The 27,505-nt window shown below is 48.4% G+C and overlaps 1 protein-coding gene across 3 annotated transcripts; it reads right to left on the reverse strand.

The window, feature by feature from the left end:
- Window positions 1–1,199: 1,199 nt before the first annotated feature.
- On the reverse strand, window positions 1,200–27,505 carry greb1 (growth regulating estrogen receptor binding 1). 3 transcript variants are annotated; one of them, XM_029125352.2, is made up of 33 exons: window positions 27,421–27,505; window positions 20,105–20,265; window positions 19,894–20,001; window positions 19,220–19,396; window positions 18,513–18,695; window positions 17,631–17,747; window positions 16,900–17,034; window positions 15,365–15,499; window positions 15,052–15,174; window positions 14,146–14,331; window positions 13,695–14,054; window positions 12,936–13,064; window positions 12,494–12,799; window positions 11,911–12,108; window positions 11,297–11,477; window positions 11,008–11,197; window positions 10,358–10,494; window positions 9,918–10,272; window positions 9,639–9,754; window positions 9,225–9,439; window positions 8,717–9,029; window positions 8,380–8,539; window positions 8,208–8,310; window positions 7,815–7,970; window positions 7,509–7,645; window positions 5,718–5,879; window positions 5,092–5,296; window positions 4,502–4,664; window positions 4,116–4,352; window positions 3,826–3,961; window positions 3,173–3,373; window positions 2,459–2,597; window positions 1,200–2,134 (listed from the first exon to the last, which is right to left on the reverse strand). In XM_029125352.2, the coding sequence occupies exons 2-33, from the start codon at window positions 20,256–20,258 to the stop codon at window positions 1,971–1,973; spliced, it is 5,781 nt and encodes a 1,926-aa protein (XP_028981185.2). In that variant the 5' UTR covers window positions 20,259–20,265; window positions 27,421–27,505; the 3' UTR covers window positions 1,200–1,970. The 3 variants fall into 3 exon arrangements, with proteins under 3 accessions (XP_028981185.2, XP_028981184.2, XP_034153100.1); XM_029125351.2 differs by lacking the exon at window positions 27,421–27,505 and adding an exon at window positions 26,846–26,992; XM_034297209.1 differs by lacking the exons at window positions 15,052–15,174; window positions 15,365–15,499; window positions 16,900–17,034; ... (4 more) ...; window positions 20,105–20,265; window positions 27,421–27,505 and adding an exon at window positions 14,742–14,817.

The raw sequence follows: 27,505 nt of genomic DNA on the forward strand, positions 1-27,505 counted from the left end.
TGAAGTTCTTAGGATGTTTTTGTCACATGAACACTGACCAGTCCTGGACATAACAGCCCTGTCAAAGGTGCCACTGGCCTCTTGGTAACCTCTCTGATCTGTCTACCAACATACTTGGTTGGTCGTCCGGTTGGGAGTGACAATCTAGGCTGTCTCAATCATCTTGACTGCACTCCAAGGGAAATTCAGGGCCTTCAACGTCGGTTTACAGTCATTCTTTGGCCATCTCCTTATTGCTTGTGTTTTAGAGTTGGCTTTGCAATTCACAACCCAATTCACAACACAACAGAGGGAACCAACAGAAAACTCTGAATTCATCCCGAAAACACGTGAATTACTACAACGTAAAGGTGGAGGTTATTTCACTTGGAGTGTGACTTTAAAGGTGATTTGTCGTATCTTCTCTGGGAGCAGTAACTTCTGGAACTGGTTTGCCACCCGACTCTCAACTCTCTGTGACATCATCACAGCCATTTGGGAGAGACCCAGTGTCCAGTAACTTCTGACCTTTGCGATACACCCCCCCAGCCCTCCTGCTGATCTATCCCCAACGCCAAGGACTGCAAGAGGATCAGATCAGCTCAACAAGCTCTTCCTCCACCCCAGGGTACACTGGCCATTGCATTTGCCCTTTCTTCTCTCTTGGAGCCCCTGTCCACCCTGTCTTACTCTGCGTCCTCGGCCATTACCGCACTGTGTCTCCCTAATGACCACTAGGCTGTCGGATGTCGTGTGCTGCCCTCTGTTGGCCAAAATATATATTTTTTATCCTTCTTGAAACAGACAGAACTCTTACCCTACTGGAGCCTGCTGGTTTTCGGTTTTATCTCATCATTAATTGCACCTACCTGGTGTTTCAGGTCTAAATAAGTCTCTAATTACAGGGTTGCAATGGGAAAAATGCAACAATCTGGTTTTGATGTCCAGAGTTGAGTTCGAGGGCTCTTGTGCCTGGAGAGCAAAGAGGGTCTGTGGCATTTTGTTTCCAGCCATGCACAAACTAATTCCGGTTAAGACAGAAGCTTGTGATTCGCTGACTATTTCGGAGCTGGGTGGTAATTTGAGGCCTTCACTCCCAGTGGCTCTCCACGACCTTCATTCTGAAGGTGCACAAACCTGGAGGGAGGCACAACACCAGAATATACTGAGAAAAGAGAGTGAGACCGTTTTCAGAATATATACATTTATACACTGTGAAACTGGACATACAGTACAGAGCACATCGGGTCAATAGAACAGGACACCTTGGATTCAAGCTTCTCAACACTGTGACCAGCAGGAGTCTACAAACATGGAGTGCTGATACGCAACGCCACAAAACCCCAAAATAAGTGTTTAAACGACACAACTCAGAAATAATATTTTTGTAAAAGCAGTAAAGAAAACGTCATGTTTTACATACATAAGTACTTTTGAAATGACACAGACATAAACAAATGTCTGAGAAACATTGTTGTAGAAATGTTCTGGCCAGAATGAAACATACCTCAATACAAATGACATAAACAGCTATGTAAATGTTGGCAGGATGTACTGCATTGCTTTTAACATATGAAAACAAAGTGGTTGGGGGGCTGACTGGTATTGTAGTACATACTAGAGTCATTTCTCAAAATACTACAGTAATGCCACAGTTATACTTTAGTGATTCTACAGACTTACAACCGTAATACAATAGTAATTAAACTGTAATACTATAGAAATGGTACTGTAACACTACTGTAACTTTAAAAATAACCAAACAGTAATAACACAGTAATACTACAGTGACACTACAGTAATAAGACAGTAATATCATAGTAACACTACAGTAAAAACACATTAATACTACAGTAAACCGAGCGGCTCCAGTCCCAGACTCAGAGTATAATTCGCTAGCAGCTACATGGGCAATTTGGTGACTTCACCGAACCTTACAGCGGGCTTCAAGGTAGGGGACGCGGGCTGGAATGTGGGTGTGTCGGGGGGGTTCATATGTGTTTCCCTGTGAGAAAGAAGAGGGGACAGTCCTCTTTAGCGTTGGCGGTTTGGAACTCATCACTCAGGCGGAATCTCCACTCGTCCTCGAGCTCCAGTCTCACTACGGTCTGTCTCAGGGAGCTGCGGTCAGCGGAGATCACACACAGGGTAGAACCTGGACAGGAAAGACAGGGGACTGCTGAGGAACTGATGACGTGTCCGTGTGTGTGTGTCCATCTCTCTCTTTGTCCTTCTGTATGTCTGTCTGTCTGATGACATCTCAGTGTGTGTATGTGCATCTCAATCTGTGTCTGTCTTTCTGTGTCTGTGTAGAGGAACTGACGACAGTTCCTCTCTCCCTGTCCGTCTGTCTGTCTTTCTGTGTGTCTGATGAAATCTCAGTGTGTGTGTGTGTGTGCGTGCATCTCTCTCTTTGTCCGTCTGTATGTGTGTGTGTCTGATGACATCTCAGTGTGTGTGTGTGTGTGTGTGTGCGTACCTTTGAGGAATTGAAACTTCTTGAGGAATCCTGGTGTGATGAAGGCATCACAGAAGCAGAGGAGCAGGCCACTGAAGAGCAGTCCTGTAGTACTGATGTTGATGGACTGAGGTCTGGAGCTCACGAAACACACTGTCACCTGAAGGCAGGAAGGGATGATCAGTGACGGATGTGAAACAGAGTTTGAGGTAACAGTCTACCTAGACAATACGGGGTGTGTGGGTTTGTGTGTGTGTACCTCAGGCCCCAGGTTGAGGTAACAGTCTACAGACAGTATGGGGTGTGTGTGAGTTTGTGTGTGTGCCTCAGGCCCCAGGTTGAGTTAACAGTCTACAGACAGTATGGGGTGTGTGTGAGTTTGTGTGTGTGTACCTCAGGCCCCAGGTTGAGGTAACAGTCTACAGACAGTATGGGGTGTGTGTGTGAGTTTGTGTGTGTGTACCTCAGACCCCAGGTTGAGGTAACAGTCTACAGACAGTATGGGGTGTGTGTGAGTTTGTGTGTGTGTACCTCAGGCCCCAGATTGAGGTAACAGTCTACAGACAGTATGGGGTGTGTGTGAGTTTGTGTGTGTGTAACTCAGGCCCCAGGTTTAGGTAACAGTCTACAGACAGTATGGGGTGTGTGTGAGTTTGTGTGTGTGTAACTCAGGCCCCAGGTTGAGGTAACAGTCTACAGACGGTATGGGGTGTGTGTGAGTTTGTGTGTGTGTACCTCAGGCCCCAGGTTGAGGTAACAGTCTACAGACAGTAAGGGCTGTGTGTAGTTGTGAACGCTGAGGGGGAACAGACGCTGGCTGGTGTGTTGCAGGTATTTCTCCAGCAGTAGCTGAGCGGGCGTGGCCAGGAACGGATGCTTGCTATCAGGGGCACAGACATACTGAGTCGGCTGGACGGAGGTGGGGACATCAGTCATCTGCAACAACACAGACATGACAACGCCGTTAGCACGAAGGTTACAAAACATGAAAATGGTCCAAACATGGATATTACATTAGCATTACAATGGTCCTAACGTGTTTACCTGAAACATTACAATGGTCCTAACGTGTTTACCAGAAACATTATAATGGTCCTAACGTGTTTACCAGAAACATTACAATGGTCCTAACGTGTTTACCAGAAACATTACAATGGTCCTAACGTGTTTACCAGAAACATTACAATGGTCCTAACGTGTTTACCAGAAACATTACAATGGTCCTAACGTGTTTACCAGAAACATTACAACTGTCCAAACATGTTTACCAGAAACATGAAAATAGTCCTAACATGTTTACAAGAAACATGAAAACAGTCCTAAAATGACTGTTACGAGTGTTATATGACGATGAAGATGATGTAGATACTGTTTGTGTAAGACTGCACCTTGGTCTTGATGATGAAGGTGCGGTATCCACCTATAGCGATCTGTTTCTTCATCACACTGAAGTTGTTGAAGCGACAGATGAGAAGGCCTGCACTGTGAGCGCGCAGGGTGAAGTCCACATCGTCACATGTAAACCTGCCAATTCATTCAAGACAGAGGAGAGGAATATGAAAAGAGAGGGAGGGCTGATGGGTCAACAAAGTCAAGTGTCTGTTCTTAGCCACTCCGGTTCCATTCCTGTTTGACTTCATCGCATTCCAGTGCATTTTACAGTATCCTCCAGCCTAACCTGTTCTGGTTGTACTGAACATCCCTCGTCAGGTCCACGTTGAGAAGCAGGAAGTCATGGAGGTGTCCTCTGGAGAAAGGCTCCCTGTGAAGGGCTTCTCCACCTGACCCCTGACCTGGAGGACGACTGCTCCACTTCTTGATGCCACAGAGGCTGTAATGTGTGAGGTCAGGACATGCCTCCATATGCTGCAACACCTGCTTCAGAGACACGTTCCTTTCCACAGGCCCCGAAGCACTGGAGACGAGAGCGGACAGCGAGAGAGGGTGAGAGAGGGAGGAAGGAGAGAGAGAGGGGGAGGGAGGGGATGATTATGCTGACCTTTGCGTAGCTTAGAATAGCGCTCATGCATGTGCGAGTTAGTGTGTGCGTGAGAGAGTGTGTACCTGAGTGAGTTGAGGTCCACAGTGTTCCACATGACACAGGAGTCATCAGAGAGGATAATAAAGGGCCAGACATCAGCCGCCGACCCCCCTGCCTCCACCCTGCGGCTTCGCTCCAGCCCCAGATTCTGATAGGACAGCTCCTTGATAAGGAAGTGGGCAGCCCCTGCGGGATAGGTCAAAGGTCAGAAACAGGGAGACGCTCTTCTTGTCTGAATGTTCTAGACCGATGCTGTTCATGGGTTTGTTGTGTTTTACCACATGATGGTGTGAGACTGAGTGTCAGATGAAAAGATAAAGTGATTGAGAAATCAGTTTAAGGAGCGTTGAGATGTCTGGGTGGATGAATGAGTTAGAGGAGTGTTGAGACATCTGGATGAATGAAGGAGTTTAAAGAGGGTTGAGATGTCTGGATGGATGAATGAGTTAGAGGAGTGTTGAGACATCTGGATGAATGAAGGAGTTTAAGGAGGGTTGAGATGTCTGGATGGATAATTGAGTCAGAGGAGGGTTGAGAGCTATGGAAGGATGAATAAGTTCAAGGAGGGTTGAGTGATGAAATACGAATGGGGAAGTGGAGGTGGTCAGCATACCGATGCCAGCTCCATTGAAAATCGTAGGCAGCACCAGCATGATGTGGTTGGGCCAGTACTTCTTATAAACGGCCATCTCATACTCCTTGATGACCAGGATGTGGAGGTGGTTTGCCCCGTCCATGGCGTGGAACAGGTTAAACAGGCCGTGTTCATGGCGACCGGTGGTCAGTGTGAAGATCGGACTCTTGATGCAATCTGGGTTCTGAAGGGGGTCAAAAAGACATGTTAGAGTGGCTTCTGCAAAGGCGTGGTCATATCATGCCTCCTCTATCTATCTACGCTGATTGTACACATAAAGGAAGATTGAAGAATATAGACAGACAGAAAGAAAAGAGGTTGGCATAATCTGGAAAAATAATATTAGTTGATCCCTTAGGGTTAAATCAGGCAGCACATTTTGAGTTGACTAAGAGACGTTGTGTGACAGAGGACACATTTTCTATCCTTCTCCTTGTGTACTTGTTCACTCCTCCTAGCAGATATAAAGTCAATAACTTGTTTTAGCTGTTAGCACAATATTTCTTAGCACACTCCATTTCTTTCACACCCATGAAGGGAAAGTGAATGGGTGTAAACTTAGATATTATGGTTAGTGTTAAGGGCCGAATGGTTAGTTGGATTACCCAATCGGAAATGAGGGGCAGTCTCAAGCTCTCCAGCTGGCCTCCTGTTTGGCTGAAACTAAAGTGATGTTGTTTGGACTTGGGGATGATGAAGTAGAGCTGGATTTCCTCCCCCAGTGACAGATGGGAGAAGCTGAATGAATGTAACGCTGACTCATACATCTGCAGGTATATAATACATTATTATACATCTACAGGTATAGAATGCATTATTGATAATCTACAGGTATATAATACATTATTAAACAGCTACAGGTCTAGAATACATTATTAAACATCTACAGGTATATAATACATTATTAAACATCTACAGGTATATAATACATTATTAAACATCTACAGAATACATTACTATACATCTACAGGTATATACTATATTATTAAACATCTACAGGGATATAATACATTGTTATACATCTACAGGTATATAATACATTATTATACATCTCCAGGAATATAATACATTATTATACATCTATGGGTATAGAATGCATTATAATATATCTACAAGTACAGAATACACTATTATACATCTACAAGTACAGAACCCAGACCCATCGAGGCATGGACTCCACTAGACCTCTGAAGGTGTGCTGTGGTATCTGGCACCAGGATTTTAGCAGCAGATCCTTTAAGTCCTGTGAGTTGCGAGGTCGGGCCTCCAAGGATCGGACTTGTTTGTCCAGCACATCCCACAGATGCTCGATTGGATTGAGATCTGGGCAAGTTCAACAACACGTTGAACTTGCTGTTGTTGTGTTCCTCAAACCATTCCTGAACCATTTTTGCTTTGTGGCAGGGCGCATTATCCTGCTGAAAGTGGCCAATGCCATCAGGGAATACCGTTGCCATGAAAGGGTGCACATGGTTTGCAACAATGCTTAGGTATGTGGTACGTGTCAAAGTAACATCCACATGAATGGCAGGACCCAAGGTTTCCCAGCAGAGCATTGCCCAAAGCATCACACTGCCTGCGCCAGCTTGCCTTCTTCCCATAGTGCATCCTGGTGCCATGTGTTCTCCAGGTAAGCGACGCACATGCATCCGTGCATCAATGAGTGCATCAGTGAGCCTTGGCCGCCCATGACCCTGTCGCTGGTTCACTGCTTTTCCTTCCTTGGACCACCTATGATGTGTGTTATATCATGTTATGTGTCTGTGTTATATTGTGTTAGCTGTGTGTGGGTGTTATACTGTGTTAGATGTGTGTGTCATCTTGTGTTAAATGTGTGTGTGTTATACTGTGTTAGGTGTGTGTGTGTGTGTTATGTGTGTGTGTGTTATACTGTGTTAGATGTGTGTGTGTTATACTGTGTTAGATGTGTGTGTGTGTGTGTTATACTGTGTTAGAAGTGTGTGTTTGTTATACTGTGTTAGATGTGTGTGTGTGTGTGTTATACTGTGTTAGATGTGTGTGTGTGTTATACTGTGTTAGATGTGTGGGTGTTATACTGTGTTAGATGTGTGTGTGTGTTATATTGTGTTAGATGTGTGTGTCATCTTGTGTTAAATGTGTGTGTGTTATACTGTGTTAGGTGTGTGTGTGTGTGTGTTATGTGTGTGTGTGTTATACTGTGTTAGATGTGTGTGTGTTATACTGTGTTAGATGTGTGTGTGTGTGTGTGTGTTATACTGTGTTAGAAGTGTGTGTTTGTTATACTGTGTTAGATGTGTGTGTGTGTTATACTGTGTTAGATGTGTGTGTGTGTTATACTGTGTTAGATGTGTGTGTGTTATACTGTGTTAGATGTGTGTGTGTGTTATATTGTGTTAGAAGTGTTTCCTGCTAACCTGGTATGTGGGGTTGAAGCCCATGTACTGATGACACAGCTCACAGTGATGGTAGGTGTTGTAGGCTGCATATTTGGACAGTTTGATCCTGGCGGTTCGTCTCCGCAGGTAAACGTCCTCCTGGCGTCTGGGGTTTCCTGGGGGGGGGGGCGTCAGGGCGTTAGTCAACCTTTTTAGCTACAGGCCCATAACCACTCTGCAGTCTGCTTCGACGCCTCACTACTCCTGAGGTAATCCAGTAATAATGACCATAATGACCATGACAACGCTGCGGTCCTTGGCGAGACGACCCGGTAGATGTCCTACCTGCAGCGACGGGACAGTGGTCAGGACAGTAGACGGAGCTGATGTCTTCGTATTCAGCGTCGTGGACGGTGTAGTCGAATGGCATGGACCTCAGGGTGTCTACGGTCGGCCAGGAGGCACAGGCCGAGTGGTACTGGACAGACCCCAGCTGACCACCTGTACAACACAGTACGCACGCACGCGTTCATGAAACGGTGTCAGTTGGCCTGGAAGCTGGATAGTGGACTGTAATTCATGGACAACGCATCACGTACACACTGTATACAGACTTAGAAATAGGCCACAACGGGGTACATATGCATGTGCCAACACCCATGGGTTGTCAGAGGGGGGGGGGGGGGGGGGGGGGGGGGCTACACGGGTCACGGACAAGGGTTGCCGGGGGAAACTCACTGTAGTGGATGTCCTCCTCGTCATAGATGTCCACCTCCATCAGCCTGATCAGCATACGTGACAGGATGCCCAGAAACTGCAGGTACGCCCCAGTTTTCCCCACCTGACCAGATAACAACAGTCACAGTGTGTGCGTGTGCGTGCGTGCGTGCGCCTCAGTGCGTGCGTGTACCTGCGGAGGTCCACTGAGCAGCAGCCTGCGGGGGTGGAAGTTGTCCGTGCGTCCCTCCGCGGGGCGGTTGTTGCTGTCCATGTGGTGCGGCTGTGGGACGGTCCACTGGCGGTAGTACAGAGACTGCTCTGTGCACGTCATCATCTTACTCAGCATGGGCCTGACGCAGAGGAGGAACCCGTTAGAGACACGCAGGAACACACCGACTGAGCTGGACCACAACCCTAACAGGTGTGTGTGTGTGTCTATGAACGAATGTGTGTGTATATGAACGCATGTGTGTACATGAACGTATGTGTATATATGAATGTATGTGTGTGTGTGTGTGTGTTCCTACCTGAAGGAGCTGGCCCAGGCCACCGACAGGTGCGGGAGGAAGGAGGTGCAGCGAGGCAGACCACTCCCGTCGCATGTTGTTATGATGTCATAAAGGCCGCGGGGCAGCAGCACGGAGGGGGGTCGATTCACCCCCCGTGCCCAGGAGCAGCTCGGACGAGGGAAGGGAGGCAGGGGGGAGGAGGAGCCTGACGAGGTGGGCTTGGAGGGCTGGCACTGGGTGTTAGGGGAGACGGGGTGCTGGGGGTCTGAGGGGGCGGAGCCAGGATGGAGGGGGTCCACAGCGCTGCTCTCGGGTAGGGGGGGCTTTGGGGCTGAGGAACAGTGTGGGAGAGAATTAGAGAAGACCACAGACATACTGTTATAGTTCAAAACTGTTAAATTAGCTGCTTAGTTCACTAATTCATTACAATGTGTCATTAGGAGACGCTTTTAGAGCAAACTGTTCCCTTAATTGCTCCTGCTGAGATTTAGTTACAGTAGTTCTAGTGTTTCACTCCATCTCTCACTGTTCTCACTCCCTTCATCCTCCTCGTTGTCTGTGCTGCTGAGTTTGTCCCGGTCGCTCTCTGATAGGTCGCTGCCCGGTCCGGGGGCGTGGCTGTGGGCTTGTGACCCCTGGGTCTCCACCCTCATTAGATAGGCAGCCAATCCCAGTTCCTGCTCTAAAGCTGTGCGTTGCAGATACGAGCTTACGACACGCAGGTCACAGTACTTCAGAGATCTGGTTGGAATAAACACATTTAATGGAAATCATTTATTTCATTTACATTTTAGTAATTTACCAGACACTACTATCCAGAGCAAAGTATAGTCAGTGCATTCATTTGTGTAGGTGTATGTAGATGTGTGATGGTGTATGTAGGTGTGTGTAGGTTTATGTAGGTGTGTGTAGGTGTGTGTAGGTGCGTATCTGTAGGTACCTGGGTAGGGATTGTCCAAGGGGGTCCGCCCCAGACAAGATGAGGATACAGGGGAGGGCCTCCAGCTCCAGGTAGGTTCGGGGAGCCCAGTCCGACTCATGGATCTTCAGCCACGCCTGGACACAACAACAACCACACACAATAGGCAAACGTCATGTGGAGTAACAAACAGAAGCTGGGTTAGCGGGGGCAGCATGGGTCAGTGCGGGTCAGTGGGGGTCAGTGCGGGTCATTATGATCCTAAAGCGGCATTACTTCTTTGAGATGTTTATGTCCCACCTTGATGTGCTCAGTGAAGCTCTGCCCTATGCTGAGGGCTTGGCCGGGGTTTCCCAGGATGACCTCAAAGCGCTCCCCCAGGCCCAGTCTCTGCCGGACCCTCGTCAGCCGCTGGTGGGCCCACCCCGCCAGGGCCAACGAGGGGATCCGTAGCAGCACCATGTGACCGTGGTGGGCGGGGCATCTCTGGGCGGGGCTGAGCAGGCTCTGAACAATCTCCAGCGTCTCCACGGAGGTGTGTTTGTGTAGGCTCCGCCCCCCTGAGCGGGGCTGACCTGAGATGGCCATCAGGGCCACGCAGTAGTGCTGGACTAGAACCTGGGTCCGGATCACGACACTGTGCAGCTTGGGGAACCTGGGATGGTGGATCGGGCATTTAGTGTGTGACTGTATGGGAGTGTGTGAGAGTGTGTGAGAGTGTGTGTGAGTGCGTGTTTTACCTGTCCTCCAGAGCAGAGGCCATGTTTTCAAAGGAGCTGTCGTAGCGGAGGAGAGGAAGGCCACTGCCTGAATGGGTTGAGTCCAGAAGCTCCGACACACCAAAATACAGCGTCTTCTCATGGTACAGATCTACGTCCTATATGCACACACACACACACACACAGAATGAGGAAGAGGTATGTGTGTCTGTGTGTGTCTGGGTGTCTTATATTGTTGAAGGCAGATGGGCCGTGTATCTCGTTTTAAGGGCTGTGTGTGTCTTACATGGTTGAAGGCAGATGGCCGGTGTATCTCGTTGTAAGGACTGTGTGTGTCTTACATGGTTGTAGGCAGACGGCCAGTGTATCTCGTTGTAAGGACTGTGTGTGTCTTACATGGTTGTAGGCAGACGGCCAGTGTATCTCGTTGTAAGGTCTGTGTGTGTCTTACATGGTTGAAGGCAGACGGCCAGTGTATCTCGTTGTAAGGACTGTGTGTGTCTTACATGGTTGTAGGCAGACGGCCGGTGTATCTCGTTCTAAAGGCTGTGTGTGTCTTACATGGTTGAAGGCAGACGGCCAGTGTATCTCGTTGTAAGGACTGTGTGTGTCTTACATGGTTGTAGGCAGACGGCCGGTGTATCTCGTTGTAAGGACTGTGTGTGTCTTACATGGTTGAAGGCAGACGGCCAGTGTATCTCGTTGTAAGGGCTGATGCGTGTGTCTTGAGTCTGCAGCGTGAAGGGGAACGAGGTGACGTGGAGAGTCAGGATGTTGGTGGCATCCCTGATCTGAGGGCAGTTGAGCAGGCTGTCCACTAACCCGCCCTCAGAGTCCCCATCACTGGCCCCGTAAGGTCCACTGGGCCACGGGGAGAGACACCTGTTATGGTCACGTTAGACACACAGGAACAGCCAAGACGCACCTTCTCGCACCACACACACACACACACACACACACCTCTTAATGTCCCAGTGTGCATGGTCATGGACCAGGATGTACAGTGTGTTGACGTTACGGTGCGCTTCTTGTATGAGGTCATCAATGCGCGCCCTGGCCTCCCGGTCCATCTTGACTACGTAGCGCTCAGCCTCTTTCTGGGACAGACACTCTTGATCCAAACCCAGCTGCTGAAGGACACCTACAACACACACACACACAGGAAGGATTAAACACACCAGCAGAGAGCTATTGTGACCGCAGCCGAGAACACAACACAGATATCAGGTGGAGGAGCTGAAGACAGCCTGGGAACTGGGACGGAGCCACGTTAATCACCGGTTACAACATCCAGGAAGTCAGACGTCAAGGCCCCCCAATGAAATGAGGCTGCTGTAACTATTGACGACATGGAGAAACAGACAGGGAATCTAATGGTGAGACGGTAATATCTACCCACACCAGAGATCACTGTCCACAAACCCGTAAAATGGAACCTGTATATTTTTGTAGAAAAACGCCACCTGCTGGAGAAGATTTTCACACATTTGGGCCTGTAAATATAAACGGGGCAGAGCAAGACGACGAAGAGGAGAAAGAGGGGGTGGAAGAAAAGGAGGAGGAGTAACGGTCACCTGAGTTCCAGAGGTGAAGGACGGTCTGTTGGAATGAGACCTCACATGGAGGGACGCAGATGAGGAAGTGGACTCTGTCGAAGGAGCCCAGGTCCAGGTTCTGGGTGCTGGAGTCAGCGATGGCACACACATGGGACAGCAGCTTCCTGGCGACCGCCAACTGAATGGGTCGTACCTCCCGCCACGCCACATGGTACTCTGGTCACACACACACGTTGGTTTTACTCAAAGTGAGGACCTGGCAATTAGCTAGCAAAACAAAACAAACCCCTAACCTCAACATCAACCTCAATAACCTAACCCTTATAATTTAACGTGACCTACCTCTTAAACCTATTAATGCCTAAACTTAACCCCAACTATAAATCTCAGCCTACTTATAACCCTAAACTTAACCCAAAGCCAAATAAAGCTTCTTGTTGAAGCGAGGACTGACCAAATGCACTCATTTGGCATTATTTTCCTTGTAAGGGCCAAAGAAGGCAAAAGAGGACCACACAGACATATAAATGAATGGAGAAATCCAAGAGAATGGCTCATATATAACAAACAAGCAATCATGATCTGAGAGTGTCTTTCTCACCTGAGCAGGAGTCCTGGGGGGTCTCTGGTCCGTCTGCAGGTCTGTCTGTTGGTCTGGTGGTTGGTCGGTCTTTTACCCTGTCTGCTGGTCTGTCTGTTGACCTGTCTGCTGGTCGGTCTGTTGACCTGTCTGCTGGCAGGTCTGTTGGCCTGTCTATGGCTCTGTCTGCTTGTCTGTCTGTATCTTCATCCGTCAGTCTGCTTATAGGACTGCTTTCTCCTGTAGCCTCCTGACTAATGAACTGGGGGGACAGCTGGCCACTGCATTCCACAGCAACACCGTCCAGCAAAACATCTAGATCACCATCTGACACACACACACACACACACACACACACACTTTTAGATGTGAAGATCTATATTTTTTATAAATATTTGAAATGAAACACCACACACACACACACACACACACACACACACAGCACTGACGGTGGTAGACCTACCAGATCCCAGGGAGGTGCAGAAGGAGGTGAGTTCCTGTGTCATTCCAGTGGACAGCTGTTGACTGATCTCTCTCAGACCGTCACTGGGACTGACCATCCCCTCCGCCAGGACACGACACTGGTGTTTACCTACACAATACACACACGCACACACACGCAATACACGCACATACAAAATACACACACACCACACACAATACACACCCATACACAATACACACACGCACACACACAATACACACACATACACACATGCAATACACGCACATACAAAATACACACACACACACACACGATACACACACACAATACACACACACAATACACACACATACACAATACACACACACACACACACACAATACACACCCATACACAATACACACACGCACACACACAATACACACACATACACACATGCAATACACGCACATACAAAATACACACACACCACACACAATACACACCCATACACAATACACACACACACAATACACACACAAGCACACACACACACAATACACACACCAACACGCACACCACACACAATACACACATACACACCACACGCAATACACACACACCACACGCAATACACACACACACACACACCGGTTATTACATGCACACAAGTGTATGGAAGTATCCTACACGTTATCAGTCTGTATATACAAATACACAAACACACACATATACACACACAAACACACCACACACACACCTGTGACCACCACACACACCTGTGACCACCACACACACCTGTAACCACCACACAGGCCTCTGTCTCCTGTCCGTTGACTGTACAGATGATGACCACATAGTTGGTGTGAGCCAGGCGTCCCTCCATCAGCCTGGTGAAGGTATCCACAAGACCCAGGGCGACGGAGGCCTTCTCCCCGAGCACCAGCACCCCCTCCCCACACGACGAGGCCGCCAGCTGGGCCAGCCAGGGAAGCTGGGAGGGGGTGAGGGACTGGGGCAGCCCGGGCAGGGCGGAGTGAGCCTGGGAGAGGCCCGGCTGGGGCTGCTGGTACTGGCGGATCTCGCTGAGGTGGGACTCTCTCCAGGACCTCATGAAGATCTGCTCCAGGTCCTGGATCAGCGGAACCTGGTCTGGGCCTGGAGGGAAGAAGCGTCACGGTTTCCGCTCAGAGCTAAAACACACTGCTTAAGTCTGTGTACCTGAACACACACAGTCTGTCTCTCTCACCTAGCTGCACCAGGTAGTAGACGGTCAGTAGTATCTGCATCTCCACAGACAGCGGCTGGATGGGAGACGGTCCGTAGTGCTGGTAAACCCGTGGCAGGGCCTGGCTGTTCTGGTAGCAGCTCTGGAGCAGAGAGCTGACCTGGACGTCGCACACGTTACCACTCAGATGGGGAAGGCAGCCGTGACCTTCGGAACGACACACACAACACACAAGGGGTCACACACACACACACACACAGGCACACACACACGCGAATGGACACACACAGCAGATGCTGAAGCACGGGATCGGGTGGTGGGAAAAAGGAGAGAGAGAGCACTAATGGATTCCCCCAAGGGATGGACGGATGGGGGTGGAGGGGTAGAGAAGAGGCAGGTGGACAGAGCCAAGATGGAGAGGTGATGGAGAGGTGGAGCGACAGATGGAGGGGTGAAGAGGTGACAGCGTGGGCACGGCTGAGTTCAGAGGCTGAAATACACTTCTTCATTTACACTTCAGTATCCCAGCTGGGCCGATAACTACCCGCCTCAGAACCTATCAGATAAAAGGACTTAGTCAAGACAGATCTGACGTTACTTAGCAACCAGTGTTGTACCTGCATGATTGGACGATAAGGACAAGGTCGGCAGACGTATAATGAGGAAGTTATTGTTTCTAGCTGAGAGGCGGCTTTTCACGTCCGTGCATTGTTACAGAGCGTGAAGAGCGGTCAGGGCTGCATGCAAGAACCTGCTGGTGACATTGAATCATCAGCCGGGCCTCTAGGGCTCTACTGTGACCCCCGAAATATCAGACAGGCCCCCTGTGTTCTCCTGGCTGTTCGGCTCCCGCTCAGCCCAGTCAAAGCTCTTCTCTGTCCTGACACCCCAATGGTTTAACCATCACACACACACACACAGTCTGACCTCTGAAGATAATAGGCCGGAGTCCGCAGATGTGCAGCAGCTGATCAGGCACCGTGACGGACGCCTGGAGGGGAGAGGGGGGGTTGGAGGACCCCTGGGATTCAGTCCCTGGGGTGGCACTGACTGTGGGCGCAGAAACACACTTTCAGCTGGATGAAACAACGCAGAAATGGATCCAGTGGCAAATCATTATACCCACAAGGAAAAAGTTGTGTGCTAACGCAGGTAGCTTTGTTCATATGAAGTGCAGGTGTACGCACATTAACACACACACATGCATATACACACACACACATTCACTGTGTTCTACTACCTGGTTTGGTCCCATTGGTGAGTGATGAAGAGGAAGAGGAGGGCGGAGGTGTCTTTACTGAAGACTCAGCCGTGGCAGTAGACTCAGGGGACCAACCTTTGTGTCTCTTTTTAGGTGGTCCAGCGTTGAGGGTACCTGACAGGACCAGTAACCCACAGTTAAAGATGCTGTCCAGGACTTTTGCGATGAGGACAGAATATGTAAACCTTCAATTTTGCGCTTGATGTGAACACGATGTCCATATGTGCATAGTCTGGATGTAGAATCGCTAACAGTTTGCAAGCGAGTGGTTTTGATGACATGACGCCACTTTCACAACCAGTGGGCAAAAATCGCAGAATGCATCTTCAATTACTGTCTGTCTGTCTGTCAATCTGTCTGTCCGCTGGCCTATCTGTTTGTCTATCTGTCTGTCCGCTGGCCTGTCTGTCTGTCTGTCCGCTGGCCTGTCTGTCTGTATGTCTATCTGTCTGTCTGTCCACTGGCCTGTCTGCTTGTCTATTTGTCTGTCCGCTGGCCTTTTTGTTGGTCTATCTGTCTGTCAGCTGGCCTGTCTGTCAATCTGTTTGTCCGCTGGCCTGTCTGTTTGTCTATCTGTCCGCTGGCCTTTCTGATTGTCTATCTGTCTGTCTGCTGGCCTGTCTGTCTATCGGTCTGTCCGCTGGCCTGTCTGTTTGTCAATCTGTCAGTCCGTTGGCCTGTCTGTCCGCTGGCCAGTCTGTCTACTGGCCTGTCTGTCAATCTGTCTGTCCGCTGGCTGGTCTGTCTGTCCGCTGGCCTGTCTGTTTGTCAATATGTCTGTCTGCTGGCCTGTCTGTCAATCTGTCTGTCCGCTGGCCTGTCTGATTATCTGTCTGTCTGTCTGTTCATGTATCACTTGTTTTCTTGTTCACTAATTAATCCATTCATACATATTTTATCAGACAGCCAGTCACCCAGGCAGTCACCCAGCCAGCCAGCCACTGCACGAGGCTATAACTCCAGCACAGTATTGGTCATAAAGATGGCGCAGTCTTTGTCATACATTAACTAGCTCCTTCCTCTTCCCCTCTACTTGGGCTGTCTCCCTCTCCTCCCTCTCCTCAACACAGACAAAGACCAAAGGGCCACGTGTGAAAGTGGCCCATCTAAACCCAACCTGACAGGAAGCATCCTCCGACTTTACGACCAGGGGACAGACAGAGAGAGAGGGGAATGGGCTTGTTATTCAGGTGACAGTCTGCGGTGGACGGAGAGAGGGAGAGGCAGAGAAAGGAGTCTGGGTGATGTTTAGTGGCAAAGTGTTGGTGAATAAAAGGGGGTTTTAACCGCGGGGGTTCAAACACACAATGTAGCCGTCTCCAACTGGGCACTTTAGAGTTCTGGAACAAAGGAGCACTCTCTCCCTCTCCCTGTCAGGAGAGCTCGTAGGATGGGGTCAGCGACACAGTGATGACACTCATTTAAAGCCCTGACCGACAACACGTAATCCTTACGATACTACGCTGCGCCCCTTCGCAAGCTGACAGATACACACAAGCACGCAGGCACGTTACCTATGACTGTGGGTCGCCCAGATCCATTGGACAGTACGGCTGTCTGGGGCAAAGTATTCTGGGAAAGGGGGGCGTGGCTCCCGTTGGTCAGGGGAGGGTTGAGGTCAACCAGGTGAGGAGGGCCAGGTGTGCTGGCTAGTGGACAAAATCAACAACAACCATGTTAAGGTTAAAGTTAGCTTCAGGCATAAAGTTAGATTATAATGAGAAGTCAGTGTGTGTTTGTGAGTGTATGAGTGTGTGCTTGTGTAACTGCTGGGTTTGTGTGCAGGGTGTGTTTGTGTGAGTGTGTACTTGTGTAACTGCTGGGTGTGTTTGTGTGAGTGTGTACTTGTGTAACTGCTGGGTTGGTGTGCAGGGTGTGTTTGTGTGAGTGTGTACCTGTGTAACTGCTGGGTGTGTGTGCAGGTTGTGTTTGTGTGAGTGTGTACCTGTGTAACTGCTGGGTGTGTGTGCAGGTTGTGTTTGTGTGAGTGTGTACCTGTGTAACTGCTGGGTGTGTGTGCAGGGTGTGTTTGTGTGAATGTGTACCTGTGTAACTGCTGGGTGTGTGTGCAGGGTGTGTTTGTGTGAATGTGTACCTGTGTAACTGCTGGGTGTGTGTGCAGGGTGTGTTTGTGTGAATGTGTACCTGTGTAACTGCTGGGTGTGTGTGCAGGGTGTGTTTGTGTGAATGTGTACCTGTGTAACTGCTGGGTGTGTGTGCAGGGTGTGTTTGTGTGAATGTGTACCTGTGTAACTGCTGGGTGTGTGTGCAGGATGTGTCGTGACCGCTGGGTTGGGGAGGAGTTCGTCTGAGGTCACATGACCAGCTGAGGCATTGGACACTGTATGTCTTCCTCTAATCTCTGAAGAGACAACAGATACGCCATTTTGAAAAGTTATTACATATTCCTGGTTTATTATTATATAATATAACATATTCCCGTTTTTTTTATTATATAAATTAACATATTCCTGGTTTAACCACATCTATATAGTAACACATAACCACATACACAAATACACAAACACACACATACTTAAAACTATTACCACACTGCACAGTACTCAAAACTCCCAATCCCACATCCTCATCACCCCACTCATGGTAGCTGAGACCTCATCCCAATCCCACTTCCTCATCACTCCATTCAGGGTAGCTGAGACCTCATCCCAATCCCACTTCCTCATCACTCCATTCAGGGTAGCTGAGACCTCATCCCAATCCCACTTCCTCATCACTCCATTCAGGGTAGCTGAGACCTCATCCCAATCCCTCTTTCTCATCACTCCATTCAGGGTAGCTGAGAACTCATCCCAATCCCACTTCTTCCAGTCAGGGTAGATGACACCTATAAATGTATCTTAATGGCTGTCTTTGTCTCTCATTAATACTACAGGCCATGTCAGTACAAACAATGTCTTAGCCAAAGGCTGTTACCCCTCTGTAACCTCTGACCCCAGTCCGTTCCTAACATCTCACCCCAGGCCTCAGCCCCATACCTGGACAGACAGTACGGTTTGCAGACTCCAACCCCTCCCCCCAAGGAATCCCCTCACACATCTGTACACTGTGACGAAAAGATCCCACAGGAAAATCCGCCCCCCCCCCCCCCCTCCGTGTGTCTTACCGAGGCCCTTCCAGCAGATTGCAGCCCCTCTGACCAGCTGTCCCACGCTGTTTCTGTGCAGGTGATACTTTAAGTGCTTCTGTTTTTTGGGCTGAGTGATTAGCTTCAGGTTGATGTGGTTGGAAAACTCTGTGAAGTAGCGGAAGCCTTTTTCTCCACAGCCCATGCAGTTCCCCGAGAACCCTGAGGATAGCACAAACCGTGTCAGTGTCTGAGGGTTTCTGTGCGTGTGCGCGCGCAAGTGGTTAAAGGCGAAAATGGAGTAACACATTTCTCTTGTATAAAAATGTGTGATTGATATGTCTCCATGGTTACCAGTCAGCAGAACTATGGGAGGATATTCCCAGTGTGTGTGTGTGTGTGTGTGTGTGTGTGTGTGTGTAGCAGAGCCCAGATTGAGAGGCTAACGGTGTATGACTGCTGTCAGGGTACCCTGACCCTGTTCTCTATAACCCTCCAACCCCCTCTGTCTTTCTCCCATCCTCTCCCCCTATCTCACCCTCTACATCTCTTTCCCTCTACCTCTCCCTACTCCTCTCTCCCTCTTTCCATCCATTTCCCACCCACCCACCCACTCACTCTCAATCTCTTCAATATCAATCTCTCGATCTACTCTCTCTCTCTTTCTTCGTCTTCTCTTCCTCCGGTGAAGGGGTTGGCTATAGTAGGGCCTTGAGTCAGTGTGTGTGTGTGTGTGTGTGTCTCACCAAGCAGTGCGTTGCGTCCCCGTTCGTCCGGCAAAAACCTGTGGTCCACGGCACACACCAGCAGGCAGTCTGGTGCGCTCGGGGACTTGGCCGCTACCAAGAGGAACCCTGGGGGAACGTCCAGAGGCTGTGATGCCAGGGAGGACAGACGCAGATCCCGACCCGCCTGGCAGAACCCTTAAAGGGACACAGGTGGACGTACAGGCAGAACCAAACAGACAGAACCAAACAGACAGAACCAAACAGACAGATACAGACACACACACCGGGCACAGACAGAACCAAACAGACAGATACAGACACACACACCGGGCACAGACAGACCCAAACAGACAGATACAGACACACACACACCAGGCACAGACACACAGACAGAACCAAACAGACAGATACAGACACACACACACACACACACCAGGCACAGACACACAGACAGAACCAAACAGACAGATACAGACACACACAACAGGCACAAACACATAGACAGGACCAAACAGACAGAGAACAAACAGACAGCGTTATTCTGACCGCTGACCCAGAAAAATGGAAACAACCAAAACCATGTATTTTCAACTCCTGTGCCCATTGGGCAAAGACAGAAGACCGTACAGAGTGAGTTCCTAATGTGAGGGAACTGTGTGTGTGTGTGTGTGTGTGTACGTGTGTGTGTTTACCGTCGGTGGTGCAGCATCCCTCTGGCGGGGGCTTTGTCTGGTATGGGGCAGGGGGGCTGTTGGACTCTGAGCCATCCTCTTCCTCTTCATCCTCATTCTCTACCCGACCTGCTTACACACACACGGGCAAACACACACTGTTACAAAACACGCACACATGCATCCTCATACACAAACACACACACACACGTGCACGCATGTAGACACAAACCATTGTGCGTTGCGGGCTGCTCCGCCTCCAGGTAGAGTTGTGAGAAGACGGGCCGTGGAACCACTGTGTTGGAGCGCAGCGAAGCCTCGATGGAGTTATGAAGCACCTCCTCAAAACGGGTGGTCCTCAGGTGGCCCGCATACGAGTTTCCCATCACACACCTGCACACGGGAGCATGCGTATGAGGTTACCTAGTTCACCCCACGCACACGCGCACACACACACACATCTGAATGCAGTAAAAACAGCCCAGGGAAGATCCAGCCTTGGAGCAGAGAATCAGAGCTTGGGAAGGACGGGAGGGGGACAGGAGGAGATTGGGAGGAGAACTGGAGGCGGAGGGAGGCGTACTGAAGGGATTGACCCAGCGACCAGACCTCTGCAGAGATTTTTCTGGAAAACACAGTATGTGCTTGCAGATGAAAAAACACTGAATAACAGCATTTGTTTAGTGCCAGGACACAACATCTGTTTTGGTGAGTAGGATCATTACAGTGACTGATGTTATGGTGTTTCCTTTCTGACTACTGAAAAGAACAAGGTGCGGTGTGTTTATACGCATTCATTAGTCAGGGCACTGGAAAGGTCTGCAGCCCCCAACTCACTCTACTGGATGAGGAGATACCATACTGATGCCCCGGTGCTTCTGTCTGCATCCAGCATGGGCCTACAGGGGTACCGATGGCCTCAGACCTGGGTCCCGACAGTCAATCTCAGTAAGATTAAAACAATGACTTTCTGAGAAAAGGCTCGGCTGCCAAGAACAAAAACACAAACTCTAGCTAGACCCATTGTATGCCGTACGGCATACAAATAACCATAGAGCGGTGAGTCGTTCTGGATAAGAGTGTCTGCTAAATCAGTGTTTCTCAAACCTCCCCTGGGAACCCCAATTCCATTCCATATATAAGATGTATCCCAAAACAAGCACAACTGAATCAGTGTATTAATTATCAAACCCTTGTCTGCTTAATTCAAGTAAGCATGTTCAGAGCTACAACTAAATTGTGTGATGTCTTTGGTTCCCCATGAAGGTTTTAGGAACCACTGCTAAAATGACTAAAAACATTGTATGTTTTAGTATAGACTTAGCATAGTGATGCTATTGGTAAAAGCTGCAATAAGCAAACCTAGCTCTCCAGACACGAAATGCTCTGTGTACATTGCCCTCAAAATGGGGTGGAAACAGAGCTGCACTTCCTGTTCCAAAAATAGATTTTATGTAAACAAAGGTTCCCCCACCAATCCCATTACATAAAAAAATACAGAGAAGGAAACAGGAAGGGAGAGAGAGAGAAGGAAAGAGTAAAGGGGAGACAGCCAGTAAAATAACGAGATACAGAGAAGGGAGAAAGTCTGTATCTTGTTGTGAGCAGCAGGTGTGTGCTACCTAGCCTGTTCTCAAAGACTTTCTTCTGGAAACACGGCCTTCAAACACAGACAGACAGAGACACAGACACTCAGACAGACACACAGGCAGACAGACAGACGGCGGTTATAGCAGACTCTTGCAGAGGATACCTCCAGCTCCATAAAACAATCAGCTCCTCAGTCACAGAGTCAGATCGCCCTGACCTAGACAGGTTGCATGACTGAGCCACCCCCCCATACACACACACCCCCCCCCCCCACCACACACACCCACGCAGGCACACTGGCCGCCCAGCTCAGCTTTAGCAACATGGGTAAACAGAGCAGCCATGAGTGAGGCTCACGTTCACACTGCAGTGCTTGAATCTGTTCACAGTGTCGTTACAATGAGCAAATAGGTACAAGAACGACAATGAAAAGTAAAGACGTGAACGTTGTTTATACCCGCTGTTATTTGTGGTTCTCTCGAACTAGCCAGGCACTCTGACAGAATTGAGCTCATCACAAAACGATGGCAATCCCATTAGATCCCTCTAAACCTCCTGACCACTCAGTTTTCCTCCCACACACACACAGCTCATAAAGGTCGCTGCTTAAAATAAGAACATGTTCATAACAATACTTAGCAGACCCAGGTATATGAACACAACCAGTGCTAATGGCTAATACTGGTCTACGTCTCAGTCCTACAGCAATTACTCAGGGTCCAGTCTATCCTTCAGGGTCCAGTCCATCCTTCAGAAACCAGTCCATCCTTCAGGGTCCAGTCTATCCTTCAGGGTCCAGTCCATCCTTCAGAAACCAGTCCATCCTTCAGGGTCCAGTCCATCCTTCAGGGTCCAGTCTATCCTTCAGGGTCCAGTCCATCCTTCAGGGTCCAGTCCATCCTTCAGGGTCCAGTCCATTCTTCAGGGTCCAGTCTATCCTTCAGGGTCCAGTCTATCCTTCAGAAACCAGTCCTTCCTTCAGGGTCCAGTCCATCCTTCAGGGTCCAGTCCATTCTTCAGGGTCCAGTCTATCCTTCAGAAACCAGTCCATCCTTCAGGGTCCAGTCCATCCTTCAGGGTCCAGTCTATCCTTCAGAAACCAGTCCATCCTTCAGGGCCCAGCTTGCATTGACGTTCTTCACAATGTGTGTTACAGTATGTTAAACATCCATATCAACATTAGTCCCTAAGAAAGCACATATTCGATGGTGTCAGCCAAAGGAGGCAGCCAGGAAAGACATCATCACACCTTTAAAATAATGGAGGCATTTTAAATGGAGAGGAAGACAGGACAGGAATGGCATCATCACACCTTTAAAATAATGGAGGCATTTTAAATGGAGAGGAAGACAGGACAGGAATGGCATCATCACACCTTTAAAATAATGGAGGCATTTTAAATGGAGAGGAAGACAGGACAGGAACGGGAGGGAGTAAAACAAAAGGAGTCCTGCACTGATGACACTTTGGGGTCTTTAGAAGCCCCCCAACTCCCGCTCCACTCTCCCCCTAACAGGGAGGTGCCAGTTCCTTTAACCCCTGCCCCCACTCCCCCTCTCCCCCCAGCCCCCTCCTGCCCCCACTCACCCTCTCCCCCCAGCCCCCTCCTGCCCCCACTCACCCTCTCCCCCCAGCCCCCTCCTGCTCTATTGCCATCTCCTCCCTCTCCCTTGTTTCTTTTCCTAGAGCAGTTTGACCATTGTTTTGTTTATGAGCCCATATCTCTGTCATACAAGCACAAACACACACACACACACCTAATATTTCAGGGTCTCTAGACCCCCTTTTAAAACAATGCTAGAAAAGTGGTTCCCAGGTTCCCATAGAGAATTTCACAAAACAAATTCATTTCAGAATTGAGAATGTTTTTTTTGTGGCATGAATAAATGCTTCAGATAAATAAGAGTAGACTGAGCCAGCAGGTAGTCTGGAACATCTGACCAGTAACCCCTGTCTGTTATGGATCTCTCTCCAGTATGGATCTCTGTCCAATTTAGATCTCTGTCGGTGTTGGATGTCGGTTGAGTATGGATCGCTGTCCTTATGGATCTCTGTCTGTATTGGATCTCTCTCCAGTACGGATCTCTGTCCAGCATATATCTGTCTGGTGTGTTTCCACACTACCCAGCTATAAACCCAGACACAGGGGGAGCTGGATAAGAGAGTTAGGGCTTGTTAACATTCAGAGAGAGAGAATATCTATCAGAAATGTGGCGCACACTGCCTCAGAAGTCTCAAGTATCGATGGATACAAAATAATTTGATGTCTCAAGTTCTCTTCCGTATGTCTTGGAAAACATAGAGCAATGCAAACTAGCCCTAAGAGGCTTTAAGACCTGGGATGTTGTGTGTGTCCGTGTGTGTTGTGTGTGTGTGTATTGTGTGTAGGCGCCCCGTAAGACAGCGCAGAGCAGCAGTGTGGGAGAAAGAAGGACAGGGAAACTAACAAAAACACTGTCCGTCAACAGGGGCTGATCAGGGCCTAATCTACACACACACACACACACACCTCCCACAAGACACAACTCATGACAAGAGGTCAAAGGGTGAGACCAGATAACAATGTTTGGGCAGGGCTTTGATGTGGAACAAAATCCCCCCACACCAACTCACTTCTACACGCGCACACGCAGACAAAATCCCTCTACACAGACTCACTTCTACACACAACGCACAGCACCGACCCCCCCCACTCAAACTCACATATAAACACGCACGTAAACCCCCACATCAACTCAAACAAGCATTTGCACGTAAACATGCAGGCACTCGCACAAACTCCTCTCTTTTTCTGTAGGCTCACAGGACACAAAAGGCTTTCAGGGGTCAAGGGACAAAGGTCAGGGGCCAGGGAGATAGCCAGTAGCCGTTCCATAGAAATAATATTACTAGAGTAGTCTTGGAACTTGGCTAGTTTAACTGGTAAACTCATTGGTACACGTGAAACGGCTTGTCTGGCATTGTGATGCAATACGTTCCAGTGTAAGGCGTGTGAGGGTAAACCCGCTCATCTACACCGGGGTTGCCTAAGGGAATCACCAGAGCGCCATGAGATCAGGAAACCTGATGGTGCCTCTCCACTGCCCGGGCGAAGCTAGCTAACTATTAGCGCCCAATGGGCTTCTTAACCACTTGTGGGCGGCACAGTCAAGACCCGAACGTAGACTGTGGTGGTCAGGTCGGTGCTACGAATTTGTGGCCCCATTGAGCTGCGCCACCTGAGAAGATCTACTTATTCTTTTTTATGGATCATTCTCTCAGGACTGGCCCACCAACCCATTCTCCACAGGCCTCTCACCTCTAACCCCTGTATTTTAACCAGCACACATACACACACACACACAATCCTAACCTCTGACCCCGGCACCCTCACAGAAGAATCACATTACAGACACAGATAGATGCATTCAGAGCTGCTCCCTCTAAAAGCCTGGCCTGGCCCAGAAGAAGTTTCTTTGTTCTTTGACTGTGTGTTGTGTGTTTGTTTCTGTGTTTGTCGGTGTGCATATGTTTTTGTGTTTGTCAGTGTGTGTGTGTGTGTGTGTGTGTGTTTCTGTGTTTGTCCGTGTGAGTATGTGTGTGTTTGTCAGTGTGTGTGTGTGTATGTTTGCGTGTGTTTGTCAATGTGTTTATATGTTTCTGTTTTTGACAGGGTGTGTATGTGTTTACGTGTTTGTCTGAGTGTATATGCGTTTGCTCGCAAATGCACCAGCCTCTGTTGTTAAATGTGAAGCAGAATGCTCTGAAGGCAGCCCCTCTGCGGGTTGGGAATGGGTGTCCAGCTTAGCAGATGCCACGACATTACTGACCACTGACCCTAAACAAACACTGTCTCACACAGTCCCCACAATAGCCACTCTGATCAATGTAACCGTCCAGGGACAAAAGCTGCCCACAGGACAGGGAGGTGGAACACTAGAGGAAATACTGCTGAGGAAAAACTCTGAAGATCCCGGAAATGGTTTGCCAATGTGCTTTCTCACAGAAGAGTAAAGTCATGATTTTTACTGTGTAATTACTATGTAATGAACACTGTGGTACAACTTAATAGTCTTTGAACATAATTATTGCAGTCTCTCTCTCTCTCTCTCTCACTCTCTCTCTCTCTCCCCCTTTCTCCCTTCCCCCCAAACGTATTGTTCCTCTCTCTCCATCCTTCTCTTACCAGTGTGTTGTGTCCCTCTAGAGAAATGGGACAAGTAAGCCCTGATTGACATACATGGGTCTAACGAAAACACAACAGGACCTGGACACCACATCCAACAGCTGTGTCATCCAGAGTGTATGTCACACAGCCCATAGTGATGCGCGCTTTGAAACATCCTTGTTGGGTGGCCCACCAAACAAACCATCAGGCGTAGCGCAGACAAACAACTTTGGCTGGCAAGGTACCTTAGAGTTTAGAGCATCTGACCTGGGACCAAAGTTTTGCTAAAATGTAATCCCTGAAAGGGCGAGGTGATATTTTGGTAATATTTTGGGAGGACCAAAATAAGGTAATCTTTCACCACGATCCAACAGGGAAAACAGTATGTCCACTCAGCATTTTGGAGTTAATAACTGGACAAAAAATATATATATATAAAAAAAACTAAAACAACCCCCACGATTCATACTGGTCGAACTACAGAAACATGACTTCTTGAATCTCATCAAATATACTTTCGTCCTCCTGTCACTGGATGGACAGCCCCTGCTCCATGATAAAAAAAAAAACCTTCCTCGATGTTATTCTTGTGATTCTATTTCTGGAAGAGGCAGCTCCTTAGTCCATGCAAGATGGAGAAAACAAGACCTTGAGAACAGTCTAGGAGATAAAACAGGAAGCTTGTGTAGTCTACACACGCAAGCACGCACAAAAAAAAAGATACTGGAAGAGCAGCATTAAAAATAAATCTGAACAAATCCTGTACGGGGATGGGGCTTCACTCATTTACGCATACATTAAACTCATTGTTTACATTAAACTCATACAATCTAAAAAACACCAATGCGGTTTAATAATGAGTACATTCCTTCTCAATGTTTCAGAACATTGATACTTCTGTAAATCTCCCACATCATCTTCATGTTGCCTCTACAACGAAGAGTGTGCAGCATATAGGTCTAATTCTTGCATATACCGGTCATTTAATGGGGTTGTTAGCCAGCATGTTAAAGGAGTCTTACTCAAATAACCTCTTGTTTTCCCTCGTTTTTACTCAGTGGTTCTTCAGACCGAAGCTCTTTTACACTTGTCATAACAATGTAACAACTTCACCAACGAGCAGTGTTAGGAAGGTCCCTCCAGAATATTTAGCAGCCACAAACCTGAGTTAGAAGACTCGCATTTGTAACTCACCGTATGCAACCGACACACTGATACAAGATCAAGTGAACTTACCTGCAAATCAAACTGATTATGCTTGTTAATATCCAGTAGCGACTTTTTGCAATAGCCTTACAATATTAGATCCATTTCTCCGTGGAACGCAGTGCGCGAGGCGATCATCTGGTCAGCGTAGAAGTAGCTGGGTGACTAGGAATGACACGCGTGTCACCGACTGATCTCCTCTAGGAAAAGTCCCTCCCCTTTCACACCCATAGTGGTATCATCCAAAGAAGGAGCACTCATTCATCTGGAATAAACCACTTTGCAACTACACGTTTTTAAAGGCAAAACTTTACCCGACCAGGGGATAGAACAAACAAAAAAAAGCGCACTCTACAAATTGAACGCACCATAGGTGATTTAAATGCATATTGTAAGTTATGTTATGGGTTATAGACGACAAAGGTGTATTGTATTTGAAGACAAGCACGTTTTAGGCTAAGTTCTGGAAATATATATGATTTCGGCTAACCAGTGCACTGTGTTATTATTACCACCATAAACACATGTGAAGGGTAAATAAAAATAACGGTGAAATATAATGATTACCTAGATTAAAAAAATTATATTAGAACTCTTTCACTCACCTGTTGGACGTGATGGTCCTTGTGTCTCGATACGATGCGAAGTCGCCATCTTCTGTTTGTCAGACGAAACTACAATACCCCCTCG

Source organism: Esox lucius, chromosome 15 (assembly GCF_011004845.1).
Source record: "Esox lucius isolate fEsoLuc1 chromosome 15, fEsoLuc1.pri, whole genome shotgun sequence".
Lineage (NCBI taxonomy): Eukaryota > Metazoa > Chordata > Actinopteri > Esociformes > Esocidae > Esox > Esox lucius.

Coding starts and splice junctions, on each gene's coding strand:
- greb1 (XM_029125352.2), bottom strand. CDS start 20,258: ATGGGAAACTCGTATGCGGGCCACCTGAGGACCACCCGTTTTGAGGAG. Junction 17,748..18,512: donor AATCTGCTGGAAGGGCCTCG/GTAAGACACACG, acceptor TTGTCTCTTCAG/AGATTAGAGGAAGACATACA. Junction 2,598..3,172: donor ACCTCAACCTGGGGCCTGAG/GTACACACACAC, acceptor TCCTGCCTTCAG/GTGACAGTGTGTTTCGTGAG.